At 50.5% G+C, this 14221-nt stretch overlaps 1 protein-coding gene across 5 annotated transcripts; it reads right to left on the bottom strand.

The window, feature by feature from the left end:
* Positions 1-2541: 2541 nt before the first annotated feature.
* GFI1 (growth factor independent 1 transcriptional repressor) lies at positions 2542-13944 on the bottom strand. 5 transcript variants are annotated; one of them, XM_066376789.1, is made up of 7 exons: positions 13919-13944; positions 11213-11420; positions 10713-10895; positions 8441-8916; positions 8182-8319; positions 6798-6963; positions 2549-4434 (listed from the first exon to the last, which is right to left on the bottom strand). In XM_066376789.1, the coding sequence occupies exons 2-7, from the start codon at positions 11325-11327 to the stop codon at positions 4256-4258; spliced, it is 1257 nt and encodes a 418-aa protein (XP_066232886.1). In that variant the 5' UTR covers positions 11328-11420; positions 13919-13944; the 3' UTR covers positions 2549-4255. The 5 variants fall into 5 exon arrangements, with proteins under 5 accessions (XP_066232887.1, XP_066232886.1, XP_066232882.1 ...); XM_066376785.1 differs by lacking the exon at positions 13919-13944 and adding an exon at positions 12264-12433; XM_066376786.1 differs by lacking the exon at positions 13919-13944 and adding an exon at positions 12264-12433 and having other exon boundaries at positions 11213-11417.
* Positions 13945-14221: the final 277 nt, after the last annotated feature.

Genomic DNA, 14221 nt, shown 5'->3' with positions numbered 1-14221 from the left:
AAAACTTCAGAAAATACTTTATCTTAATAAATAAAATTCCTAAGAAATACTCAGATTTCAATAAAATTTAACCATAAAAATTGCCAAAATTCTCATTGTGAAATATAAATATAGGGATTGAAAAAGTAGGTTTACAGTTGTGAGTATGCAAGACAATTTATTCTTGTATTTTTATTCATTATTGTATTATTTTCCATACGAACAACTGTAAACCTACTTTTGCTCACCCTGTATTTCAGTTTTAAGTATGTGTCCATATTATAAATAAGAGAGCTATCTAGACATAAATTGTAAATACCCTGATCATGGGGTAAAAAAATATGAAATGTGCATGTACACACATGAAGGTAAAAATCAGAAAGAAACACTAAAAAAATAAAAGAACATAAACTTTTAAGCTAGAAGGATTTGGGATAAAATTTATTTTTTAGTTTTAAAATTTAAATGAATGAAATATTATTAGAATAAATGTATCATGTACTTCCTGAAAGGTGTTTACTATAGAAATAACATAGCAGCAGAGATTTAAACAAATACAGCTCTAGAAATGCACAATAAAAAGTAGACAGTCCTCTTAGGCCTTCCACTAAATTTATTTCTTTCTGTTAAATGACCCAGTTAAACAAACAGGCACACAAAAAAATGACGGGTCAAATCACTATTGCCACCTGATTGTCAAGGACAATTGCAGTCAAGAACTCGCCCAGGATAGATACTTTGCTATGACTTTAATTAGGGCGGTGCTTTTAAAACTCAATTGTTCCATTCGTGTCTCAACTCAATCAGATGAAATTCACCTTTTACGTGGCCTGAATCCTGATAGCTCGGCACACTCGATAGGTAATTTAATCTTCTCTGGTGTACACGAACACAAACTCAAATTAGCTACTGAAAGAGCTGGTCTTCTCTGAGATAGCTGTGCTTTTCCACTTTTATGCAAGAGCTGAGCTTCACCAACTGGCTAGCTGGAGGTGTTATTAAAAATTTAGTGAAAGAAACAAAGGTGTGCTCTGGTGTCTCCTGTTACCCTTTCTACTGTTACTCCAGCAGACAAAAGGCATAGGGCCTGCCTCATGAATAATGTGACATGGAATATTCACAATCTATTTTTAATGGAGTCAAGTAATAACATTAAGACAGATATTTGCAATCTTCAAATTTCACACAGTAACAGGCGCAGTAATTTGTTTTGATTCTGCATAGGGGATATCAAGGTGTGTTTTTTTTAAGGCATAATTGTTGACATAAAAATGAAGACTCCTCATGTATAGCATAAACAAGGATTATGAAAATGGACCAAAAGTTCTAAGTGTCATAACGGGAGAACAGGGCAGACAACTAGATTTCAATCAATTCTACTTACCCCTCCATGCAACTTCTTTACTTTTCAAACCAGGTTGGAAATAATCAACCAGTATATGTGGTGGGTTCTGTGGGAAGGAAGTTTTGTGATCTTTATTTGCTGAGAACTTTGCCTTCTGGGACACTAGAAAGAGGTTCCTGGACACTGCAACTGTTCACCCATCAGTTCTAGAAATTTATCTTAAACTTGTGTTATAGAGCAAGCAAATTTAAATTTTGAATGAGAATAAACTGTCATGGAAAGACATGGTGTTGAAAACCAAGTGAGTACAGCCAAGGACTGAGATTTTGGAGAAACTGGAGAAAAGTAGCATCAAAGCCTCTTTAACAAGCGGACAGAGGGAAAGGGGATGAGAGGATGGGATCAGAGAAGGGAAAGAGATTGGTGAAATTATATATACAGAACACAGCGTTATAGAGAGCAGGAAAACAAATCCTAGAGTGAAGGGGGGAGGGCCTTGGGAGGAGGGGGGCAAGGGGGATGTGAGGGGAACACGGGGGTGGGGGGAATGTATATATTAGGTGGGACATTTGAATCTATGTAAACACAATAAATTAAAATCAATTTTAAAAAATTAAAAAGCCTTCTTAACCCACCAATTCAGTCTTACGTGTTCTGTTTCCTGGGCCTTAAAGCAATTGTACTGTAGAGAGCCAAGCCAGCCAGGATCAAGCAGGAGCTTATTATGTCTGCTTATTCACTTAACACCTCAGCAAGTATTTGTTGGTCTCCTACTGTGTGCCAGGCACTGTGCTGGGATTTGGCATAACCAAATAAATAAACCTGCCCAGGACATGGTGTTCACTGCTATACCCCAGTAATGAGAAAAGTGCCAGACATGTAGTAGGTATTCAATCAATATGTGTGACGTTGATTTGAATAGAAATGGACAATGTATTGGTAGTCACCATGGGCCATGCATACCCTACCTGGGTAATGTCAGAAAAAGTTCAGGTAATTGGGATTTAGGCCAGGATCTTATTCTGGTTGAAGGGATTGATTTGTGTAAGAAATGCCCACAGGTGGGATAGAGCCAGAAATAACCCAGGTCCCAATTTCACTGCCTCTCATGCATCTTTAGGCTTGTAACTTACCTCAGGTGAGGCAGCTAAGCCAATCTTAGATACTATCTTTCCTCTCCAGTCCCCATAGAATCAAAGTAGTCAGGGTTATATTGGGATGCTACAACCATATCTACATTTTATAGTCAAGGAAATCCATATCAGGGAGGTCAAAGGATTTGCTCAAGTCACATGATGTGTTGGTGACAGAGCTGTGACTAAGACCCAAACTATAAGGCTTGTGATTTCTTTATTCATCTCAGAGCCCTCTGTCCCTTAAAACAAACAAACAAACAAACAAAACCACCTGAAACTCTCAGAAGAAAGAGCCTGTATACATGTGGGAGCACCACAGACTCTACAAGGTAGGAACTTAATACTGTGCATCTAATGTTTCTATTAAGAAATAAGGGTCTCTGAGGCGCAGAAAAAAAGCATAGGAAAACCAGAGCAACCAAATCTACTCTCTTCTGGACATTGGTATGTCTGCTTTACTTCTGCAGTCTCTTCAGCGCCAAGTGCCCTACAGACTACAGGGCCTTTCACAAATCCCCTGCCTAAATGAAAAAGCAGTATGTAAGAGCCTTAATACTTTATTAACTTAAAACGTCACTCTAATAAATACGTATTAACAAACATAATGTGCTCCAGAAGAGCTAAAAAAAAAAACAACATTTATAAACCTCATCAAAGGAAAATACTTTTTTCCCTCTATGGTACATAGGGAAGGTCAAAGAATTGAAGACAGAATCTTTACTCCCACATGCCTGCTAACTTAGACATCTTTAAAAAATCAGCTTAACAATAAAAAACTGAATATACACACAAATCTTTGAAGTATGTGTTCAGCTATTTTTTGTTTATGCTTGATAAAATCCAAACAGGTCAGAAGGGAAGGTTCAAGATTCTGTTCTGGTCTTCTTGAAATTCCTTTGGAGGGAAACAATGAACCCAACCACCTGGAGGTATAACTGTTAGCTTTGGAAGCACAAGAGCAGAGACGATGACTTTAATCTCTGGCTCCCCAGTACCTAGTATAGGGCCTGGCGCCATGGTAACCAGTGGTCAATAAACATTTGCTGAGTAAATAGATGATATCTTGTCCAAAGGCGCTGCTCTGTGCTCTCACCTCCTCTGATGGAGCCTTCAGGCCTCCTGCAGGCCTCTCATCTCCTCTCATCACCAAGTCCACTTTTCTTCCAGACTTTCTTGGGGCAGGCTGAACAGTGTATCTTGTCATTTCAAAAGTATAAAACTACTTCCCCAAATCAATTTCTGAACCAGTCTTCAAGTGGGAGAAATTATTCCTCCAAGATTTACAAGCAGCACCCAACAGAAAGGGTCAACAGACTCTCCAGAAGAAAAAAAATAAAAATAACACTCATTCTTCACTCTAGATTTAAAAAAAAAACATTAGCGTGTGTCTAGCATGTCTATGGTAATTTTTCCCTCTTGCATACAAGTATCTGGGTAGGTCCGGAGGAGAGGTGAAGAAACCGGAAGGACCGTCTGTCTTCGGAGCACAGCTGAGAATAGGACCAACTGAGGGCCCCAAGATTTTATCTGATCTGCTCTTGACTTTGAGTCTTCGGGGTAGAGGAGCCCATTCTGTGTGTCCAAAGCACAGTGAGTCACCTGGTTCTCACTCCAGGACTAACTTGGAAAAGGTACCTTATCCTCTCCAGCAGCTCCAGGAAGTAAGATGGAGGGTCCCCTGGGTGGGACCTGCAGACTGGACTGGGGGCCCAGAGAAGTCAGGCGTGGGTGGTGGCAAGAGGGGAGGCTGCCCTCCCTAGTGTTGTGTAACTGCTGCTGTGGCCAGCCAGGGCGCTCATTTGAGCCCATGCTGTGTCTCCCGATGCCGCCTGAGGTCCACCTTCCTCTGGAAGCCCTTCCCACACAAGTCGCAGCCGAAAGGCTTGAAGCCCGTATGCTTGCGGCTGTGGGTGATGAGGTTGGAGCTCTGGCTGAATGCCTTGCCGCACACCTGGCATTTGTGGGGCTTTTCACCTGCAGGAATGGACGGGGGAGGGGAGGAATTATGAGTCTCATATGAAGCTAGACGGGACTCACTGTGACCCACATGCTCTTGGCAGCAGCTGGTGGCACCATAGTTTAAGTACTTCAAGTAACTTGGAGGGTGACGTGTTGTAAGGCATGTACATGGAAGCCATGGGTGCACCAGGTGAAAGGGAGATTTTCTGAGGGGGGGTTCCCAGCCAAAGGCCTCAAACCGTTTCCTGCTAAACGGAAACAGAGCAAAGGCCACGTGCCCTACCCAGGCTAGCAGCTGAATCCACCCTGGGAGAACTCCTCTTACTTTACAAGCAAAGAGCTCCCACAGCAGATGTTCAACAGGAGGGGGTGGGGGAGGGGGAGGGGGAGGGGGAGGGGTAAGGGCGGGGGCTGTCCTTCAAACCGTGTGACTGTTCTAATTCAGAGGAAGTTTTCAAATCTGAGTTTCCAAGTAGGTGTTGGTTTGCATGGACCAGTAAGCCTGTCTGCTTCCTTGCTCTTGAAGGACAACAGAATGCATCTGAAGCATGGACATTTCTCAAAGTCTTATTTTTAAAAATCCACATTTGGGTCATAAAGTATTTCTTAATGTAACTGTCCCTTTTCTACCTTGATTTTACTTTCTTTTTATGAGGTTATATTAGAGGAGTCTTTAAATACCAGCAACTCTTCACCATAGATTAATAAATAACAGACAGAAAAGGTTTTGTCTTTTTCCCCAATTCATGACCTGTTTTATCACTTGGAGACACAGCATGGATTTCCCAATAACCTCAGTATGGCATTATAGTCAGGGCTTGGCCTTGGAAAAAATGCAAAATAAAGTTTGTTTTTGAAGAACCCTCTGTCCCTTTTGCTGCACCCCTTCCAACTTCTCGCTTCAGATTTCTTTGATAAGGAACTAGTCATCAAAACTTATCCTATCCCTTTAGGGTCAAACAAATCTGAGGAACGAATTCTAGCTATAATGTAAATGTTTGATAAGGGCTTAATGTTTCATTCAGTCAAGATCCCAGTTGCATTTTGATAAGCGTCTTGAATACCTCTACTAAAAGGAGTGAGTTACATAGAAATTTCAGGCAAGAGGGCATGATTAAAGTAGGATATTTTTCTGGGTTTCCTGATGGGGGCATTTACACTGCCCAAGCATATTTATAAATATTAATAGTAAGTGTCTGGAATACACTGCAATTTGTTTCAAATTAGTATTCATATTCTGAAATAAAATAGTCTGATTGCTGGTTGTAATGCCTTGTTAACTATTAAAGAGAGTTCTTCTGGCATTAAAAATGGCCCCATACACACAAGCAAAACATTAGGAAAAAGAAAAAAATAGGAAAAAAAGTACCGAATTGGAAGCAAGAGCATTCCACGGGCCCATGCCCTTTGTTAAATCATCCCATCTCTCTGAGTTTCAGAATAATAATTTCAGCTCCTTTTACTTTATGGAATGGTAGTAAGGCTCAAATAAAGTGATAGACCTGAAAGTACTTATAAATTATAAAGCATTATAATAGGTAAAGAATTATTATGTCATGAACTTGCTGATATTTTTTAAAGGGCAGTAAATGAATGGAAGCTTTTTATATCTACCAACCTCCATGAATCTGAAAATAGAATAAATTAAACAGTAGTCAAGAGCATAGACACTTGAGGTCAGAACTAGATTGGAGTCCTGGTCCTGCTGCTTACTAGCAATGTGACCCTGGGTAGGTTGCCTAACCCCTCTGGACCTCACTTGCCTTATTTCTAAAATGGGAATAAGGAGTAGTCTCTATCTCCCAGACTGTTGTGAACATAAAATGAGATAATACATTTACAAAGAGCTTAGCAGAGACCTTAGTAATATTTATCATTGTTTTTTCCTCCTCACTCATAATAAGCTCTCAGACTCCTAAAAATGCAGCCAAGAGGCCACACATCAGCCCCTCCTCTAAAAGGTTGGGTGGGAGCCCTAGAGAAAGTCCTCAATCTCTAGGTAAAGATTGAAAGCTATAGCTCTGAGAGGACTCTGGAGCCTCGCATTTCACCCAGAGTAGGCAGCAGTAGGAGCAGCTGCTAAACTAGGGGAAGAACAGGGAACCTGCAGCTGATCTGCTGAGTGGTTCTTCAGATACAATCCCAAATCAAGGCCCCTCTGGGGAGAACCAGGTATGAAAATGAACCCAAGAGAATTTGCCTTGCTTTCTTTTATACACTGTATTGGTTAGACCTCATTTACTACTCATTCTGAGGCCAGACTATCACAGAAAGGTGAACTGGCCTCAGGGGAAAAAACATGCCCCTTACCCCCCCCCCACACACACACACACATCTCTCACTGGGTGCTTCCTACAAGCCAAGGGCCTTCAGCTCACCAGTGTGGATGAAGGTGTGTTTTTTCATGTCTGACTTCTGATGGAACCTCTTGCCACAGTACTGACAGGGATAGGGCCGGGTGTCTGAGTGGATGAGGAGGTGTGTGGACAACGTTGATGATCTCTTGAAGCTCTTCCCACAGATCTTACAGTCAAAGCTCCGTTCCTGTGGAAAGAGAAATGTGGCATTCCTATTGCAGTCATCTAGGTGCCACTCTCCTTACCACTAAACTGACTCAAAACCAGGGCTTTCCCTCATTTCAGACTTCCTTTCCCAACAGCCCGCCCCATTATATCCTCCCTCTTCCCTCTATTTTCAACGTCTATCCCCCCCACACACACCCTTTTCCTCTTCCCCTTCAACATTGTTTCTCCTATCCGAACATCCTCTAACCAAGTAGCTCAATTGGTTAGAGCATCGCCCCCATAAGCCAAAGTTGTGGGTTGAATACCCCCATCAGGGCACATACAAGAAGCAACCAATGAATGAAACAAGTGGAACAGCAAACTCTCTCTCTCTCTCAAATCAATAAATTAAAATCATTTTTTAACATTTTTTTCTACCCAAACACTTTTCACCCACAACCTTCCACACCCCATGGCAAAACCGTATCCCCACCCTGCTTTTTTGACACCCATTTACAATAACTTCTCCACCCTCCTCAACAGGAGGCTTAGACCTCAGTCACATGACGTCCCCTCCCTCCAGCCAGTACGGGTGTTGAGAGAGTTAAGAGAAAACTTTTTAGTAACTAAGTGTCTGTAAGTAAGCACTTGTCCTGTCATAGTTATTTGCATACTAATTTGCTTATCTACCCTCTGTCCCTCAGCTAAACTGTAATCTCGGCGGGGGCATCCTGTTAGGGACCTAGATGCGCATGTGCCTAGCATCTGAAAATTGGACAAGTATTTTAAACGAATGAATGAAAGCACAGTAGGACAAATATGCTATTGGATGCTCTAAATGCCCCTGAGATCCCTCCTTTTCAGTCGAAGGGATCGATGCAATTTAAGTTGACAGTCATTTGGTAAAAAAGAAGCTGAGTGAAAGAAACAAAGCTAGTAAGTCTGACACTGACATCAGCAGCAAGCGTGCATCCAAACTCTCCCCGAGCCCAAAGCAGCATCAGGATCACACTCAGGCTCACAACGACGTGACACCAAACTCTGGGGCTGACTCGAGGACTGAGCCGGCCGGCCACCACCCACCTTTCCCTACATCTAGGCCAGTGGACAAGGCTGAGGAGACTGAGAGCAGTCCCGGGGTGTCCAAGGAGAAGGCCTCCAGTAGGAGAGCGGCAGGTGCTGCATAGAGGAGACCCCCGGGACCGCGGAAACCTACGCAGGGCCGCGTGCCGCGCCCCCCGCCCCCCACCCCTCTTACCTGCGAGTGCACGGCTTTGTGCTGCTCCAGGCTCACCGCGTGCCCGAAGGTCTTGCCGCATAGCTCACACGCAAAGGGTCTCGTGCCGCTGTGAGACCTGCGCACGTGCACCTCAAGCCCGTGCGGCGTGGAGAACACCTGAGGTGGGTGGGGCCAGGGAGAAGGCCGCTGAGAGGGGCGGAGGAGCGTGAGCGCGGGCTGGGTGCGAACTGGGGGCGCGGGCGCTGGGCCGGCCAAGCCGGGCGCGCGGGAGCCTCACCTTGCTGCACTTGATGCACTTGTAGGAGCCGCCGCCCAGCAGCAGGCGGGTGCACAGCAGCTCCGACTCCACCTTGACGCCGGCGCCCTTGTCCGCGTGCAGCCCGTGGCCGCGCTCCGAGTACAGCCCGCCCGCCGCCGCCGTCGGCCGCTCGTACAGCCCTGCTGCCTCTGGCCCGAAGTCGCCATAGAGCCCCAGGCCCGCGCCGCCTCCTGCGCTACCTCCCCCGGGCGCCCCGGCCCCCGCGCCGCCCGCCGTCCGCTCTGGGCCGTACAGCGCCGCGGGGTGGCCCGGCTCCGGGGTGCGCTCGCAGAAGAGGCCCAGGCCGGCGCCGCGCTCCAGGGCCGTGCATGGCCGGTAGCTCTGCACCAAACTCCGCAGGTCAGAACCTGCCAGGCCACTCCACGAGTACGGCTTGAAGGGCAAGGGGAAGGGCTGAGCTTCGTCCAGCGATGGGCACACCGACTTCTCCGAGGCTGCGGAGACACAAAAGGGCGTCCGGTCAGGCTTAAAACAGGCTGCCAGGCACCCAGCATTTGTGGAGCACTCTGTGCACCAGGTGCCGCGCTAGGTGCTAGGGACGCCCCCAGGATAAAACACCCGCGCAGTCCCTCGGGCCTCGAGGACCACTGGAGGCAGCAAGGCAGCTAACAGGTAATTTAAATGACATCGGATGAAGAGATAGGTAAATTTTGTGCCAGGGCAGCGGAAGCGCACGACATTCAGAGGGTTTTTCCTGGCTGGCCCAGTGGACCTGGTGGTCCCATAGAGAAAGGCGTGCCACGCTGTCTGTGCTTAATAAATGCTCTGAGCTGAGCAGTAAAGACGAAGAAAGAGGCCATCTTCCGCGCCCTGGACAGCGCTCCTGGGCAGAGGGCCTAGCAGGGGTGCTCTCTGGTATCTAAGTGTCCTCACTCCGTCCCTCTTCTTTCCTGGGATCGATAAGGAGGGAGGGAGAAGGCCAATAAAATGCAGTCCTGTCTACCCAGACGTATCTGCCTTAAAAAACAAACAAACACTGAGAAGGCAGTAACTTAAAGTTATTAAGTGCCCACCCAGTTCAGGTAACAAAGGAGAAGCAGAAAGGGGGCTTGGAGTTTGACCTGCCTGCCAAATATTTCCCATTCCCATCATAGTTTGACGGGGGGAAAACACCCAAACTTCTTAGAAAAAATTTACAATTCAGGTTTAGCTACCAACTGTAAGGGGAATAACTTTTCCAACTCGCAGCTTTCTGCCTCCCCCAACCAACTTGAATTTTGCTAAAAGCAAATTCCGTAACTTTCTGTAAGCGCACACGGATTTACAAATCTGTTCACACGTCGCAGACTCCAGTCCAAGCTAGCCGCTTCAAAGAGAGGCTGCAGCCCGAGTTTCCGTTGGGGAGATGCTGGTGGCGCCCTGGCGCTGAGAGTCTGTGTCCTGCACAGCCAAGAAGAACCCTGGGGTTGCGGTCTCCCAGACACACTCCCTGGAGTTAAGCCTTTAGCCGAGAGTCAACGCACCGAGTGTGGGATGGGGCTGGGGGTGTCTTTTAAAACTAATAGATGCAACTGGAATTAACCGGCCCTTGGCAGATTCGATGGGGCTGCGCTCTCCTTCCCCGGGACCGAACTTAGATTCACCCCACCCAATGTGCTCACTCAGTTTTCTCGAAACCTGATTGCTGGCTGGAAATGAAACCAGCCTGTTAGCCCCAGAACTGGACCGACCAGGCAGAACGAAAAATAAAATGGGCCCCCAATCTGCGCCCGCGAAGCCCCAGCGGGGGCCAAGATTTCCCCCCGGAGTGGGTCCCTCCCTTCCGCTTGGCACTCAGCTACGCCAGGTCCCACGCCGCGGGAGCGAGAGTAGAATTTAAAGGCAACGACACTTTCCTTTCAGACTTCCCAAGTCTCCGTTTGTTTGAGACTCGGGGGTCTGGATTCTGAGATCCCATTTCTTTCTAAACAATCAACTCTGGCGGAAAACGAAGTATCAGCGTTGCTGTCGATAGAGACGACTTATTTTCTTTCAGCCGCCCCGCGCCAACTAATTAGGTAGGGATGAGCAACCTGGCTCCCGCCCCCTCGGATCCACGCAGCAGACCCGCAAGCAGATTGCCACAGTCTCGGAGAGGCCGGATGCCTCCCCACGGGGCCCTATACTCTACGAAAACTCTCCCTCCTCTAGGAAAGACTCTCCGCCATCCATTTAGCATTTCTGCGCCCGAAGCAGCACGGGTTTACTCCTCGCAGAGAGGTCCCTGCCGCCTGGGCCCCAGGGTCCCTACCTGGAGACACAGAGGGCGATGGAGGCCTCCAGAAGTCCTCAAATTCCGAGCTCTGATCGCAGACGCTGCCCTCACAGCTGCCGGGGGATGCGGAGGCTCTGTCAGGGGCCTCAATCAGCTGCGAATCGGGGGACAAACGGCCCCGAGGCTCCGTCTTCGCCCCCACTGCGCTCGAGGTGCTGTCTGCGGAGAGGAGGCAGCATAGAGGCTCAGGCTGGACCTGACTGGGCCCGACAGTTCTGAAGTGGCGCTCCCCAGACCGTGGCACCGGGCGTCCTCCTCTCTCCCCAGACCTGGCCAGTAACCTGCCCGGATCTGAGGGCGAGATCAGAGAGGCCGTGGCACCTAGGCAGCAAGCCTGGGGAGTAGCGGGTGGGGGGGACGGGCGATAGGAAGCAGAACATGCAGCAAAGGGGGCGTCGGGTCTCCGCTCCAGGTTCCTGGGGTACGGTGTCTACATCCCAGGGAGCTGCCCCGCCCGGCCCGCGCGCGCCCCGCACCTGCTCCGCCTGGCGCCAGTACATTCTCCAGTTGGAGGGAGTAGTCGGGTCCCGGGGAACGCGGCTGGTGGTAACTGTGAGCCTTCTTGCTCTTGACCAGGAACGAACGCGGCATGATGGTCGGGCGCGGCCCCCACTCCGTTCCAAGGGTTCCTTGAGCCCCACTGCCACCCGAGTCCTTGCTCAGCCCTAACTAGGCAGAGTCCTGCTAGAAGAGAACCAGGTGGAAACACGGGTCAGCACGCTCCGAGCCCGGGAATGGACAGCCTGGCAGAGATAGAGCTCCGGCCGGGGAGGAACTAGAAAGGCCCGCGGGAGGAGGAGCTTGGCCTCGCCGCGCCACGCTCACCAGGTGGCACTCGGACAGGTGGTGCGAGCCCGCTGCAGTCGCCGCCACAGCTCAGCGCTAAAACCCGTCCCCGGCCGGGGCTCAGGCCTCTCCCTTGTGCCCTGCCCACTCCCCTCGGCCCCTCCCCTTCTCTAGCAACACTGTCTCCGGCAATCAAACTCTCCAAAGATCGGAGTACTCAACCCGCCAGTTATTCCATCTCGACTATTCACTGCCTGCTGAGCTCCGTTTTCGGGCTGGGGAAGAGGGCGGGGGTGCGGTGATAAATTTAGGGCCAGGGAATGTGTCAGTAGTGGCGGACCCGGAAGAGGCTTGCCAAGTCTTCCAAGAGTCAGCTACAAACTGGAGTGAAAAGGGGGCAGGAGCGGGGCACACTAGGCAAGATGAGGGGGCCGGATGGTGGGGGAGGGGCGCCACCGCAGAGGAACTGGGGGCAGCAGAGGCCGGAGAAAGAAAGTAGGAGAGCAGAGGGACAAGAAGGTTAGGCGGGGGGAGTAGCAGAGAGGACCGACCCCGGCCCCGAGAAAAACTCGCATCCTGGTGACCTTATTCGTCCCACACTTGTGCCCCATGCGAGGAAAAAGTTGACCTGGAAACGCTGGTGCGGCGGGAGCAGGCAGGGTCCGGGGCAAGACACCCCAGACCATGGAGACATAACCCTGGAAACAAAGTCCCAGGGAAAACCACTTTCACTCTGCTCACCAGAAACCTTGTCCTAGGTTTAGCTGAGGCCGATTCGCGCGCGCTGGCTGGGAAGCGCGTGGTGTCTAGGAGTCCGCGGAGAGCCAACAACAGTTCAGCGGGCGCGGGCAAGCGCAGGCTGCTCTGGCAGCGGCCAGAGAGCAGAGGTCCCCGCGCGGGCCTGGGAGAGAGCTAACTGTCCGCTATGCCACTCTCATTAACCCCCAATCAGTTCACCTAATCCTAGGGTCGAAACCTGAGCCCCGCGGGGAGGCGGGATAGCGCCTCCAGCTCTGTTCTGGTCTCTCTCCGGGGGCGGAACTAGGATGGCTAGGAGTTCCCGGGGAAATGAATCGGCCTTTCTCCGGGGCTGAAGGAGATAGGGGCTGGGTTCACTTGCGAACTTCAGGCTTTTCGAGCACCACAGTTCTCCGTGGTCTTGGCTAGTTCAGAAACAAGGGCGCAGGTGATTCTGGGCCTGAGCAAGACCCTTCTTTCTTAGGCTTTGCGAAACCTAAACTGCCAGACCAGGAGCCGCGCGGATCCCAGAGCAGGATGCAGGACACGGTCTAAGTCTGCCCGTTGGCGCTCCGGGCTCAAAAAGAATTCTAGGGCACTCATTACGTGGAGAGCATTGCAAGCCCCCCTGTATTCCTTTCCTCGGGAGAGGAGTGGAGACAGGCTTAGTAGAAAAGATGGCTGGGACTTGTAGCGGAACCCCAAGCGACGTTTCCCGCGTTCTGAGTGCCAGAAGGCCCCCTAGGGGTGAGGGTGCTGCCAACCCCCGTCCGGGTCTGCCCCAAGGGTCGGCCCTCCGGGAGCCTTCGAGGTGCTGGGCTGACCTAAGGCGCAGTTCTGCTACTTCAGTTTCCCCTGCGCCCCGATGTGAGGAGCCCCTTTAGCCATATATGATTAGACAGTGAACGAAAAAAAACCCACAATAATTTCTTTAAAAACCATGAAACTCGGAGGAAAGGGAAAACGAGGTGAAACGATCCTAAGGGCCCTGCTGCACCTTGGGTATCCGTTGGCGAGGAGTCGGACCTCGGTGGTCGGGGGTGGGGGGTGGGTCGAGCTGTACGCGTCTGCTCCGTCTGGACTGACTGGGACCGCGCGGGATCTGGAGGGCGCGGAGGCCGCCTCCCCACCCAGGCCACAGCCCCGCGCCTCTCTCTCCCTGGTTCTGCGGGTTCCTAGGAGGGTGGGGTGGGTAGGGGTGTAGTAGGGCCGGCCGGCCGAGCGCTGAGCGCGTGGGAAGGCTACCTCGCTTAGCAGCTGACAGCCTGGGGGGGGAGGGGGGGCGGGGCGGAGCGGCCCTTTCAGCGCACTCGGGTCCGCAGGGCCACTGTTCATCGTCAGGGCCTAGGAAGGCGGGAGCTGGAGGCAACGAGTAGGCAGCCTCCTGAGCCTAGCTGCCGCCGCCTCCCCGCCGCAGATTTCCTTCCCGGGTGGATCCTGCGTTCCTGAACCACCAAACGTCCTGGAGCGCGTCCCCAGCCCCGTCGTGCGGATCTCACCAGACCCAGTGTATAGAGCTCTCCGCGGCTGCACAGTTACTGAGAGCCTGTGGGAATCTAGCAGCACTCTCTGCTCTCCCCCGCAGTGCCCGCGCCCCTCCAGTTTTCGCGGTCGCCCCCGCCAGGGACGGAGGTGTAAAACAGGCGCAGCGGACCTACCTGCGGGGTCAGGGCGCGGGCACCGCGCTCGTAGTTTTCAAACTGAGTTGCTTTCGGGACAGACCGTGCTGTCTCTCTCTCTCTCTCTTTTTTTTTTTATCTCCTTCCGAGCTCAGCCCCCAAAACCACAAGCTTCACTTCCTGAGCGTTAAGAAGTAGATCGCTTAGTCCTTTCAGACCTGCCCCATCCCCCCGTCGGGCGGCGGGGCGCGCTGCTCATTTGCGCAGGGGGCTAGGTGGGCTGGAGACCTGGCCTTTCCGGCCTCCCTCCCCGGTGGCCCACCTCTCCCGTTTTATCTCTGG

Source organism: Saccopteryx leptura, chromosome 3 (genome assembly GCF_036850995.1).
Source record: "Saccopteryx leptura isolate mSacLep1 chromosome 3, mSacLep1_pri_phased_curated, whole genome shotgun sequence".
Lineage (NCBI taxonomy): Eukaryota > Metazoa > Chordata > Mammalia > Chiroptera > Emballonuridae > Saccopteryx > Saccopteryx leptura.
Note: the sequence above shows the minus strand (reverse complement) of the source record. Positions and strands in the feature narration are given on the sequence as shown.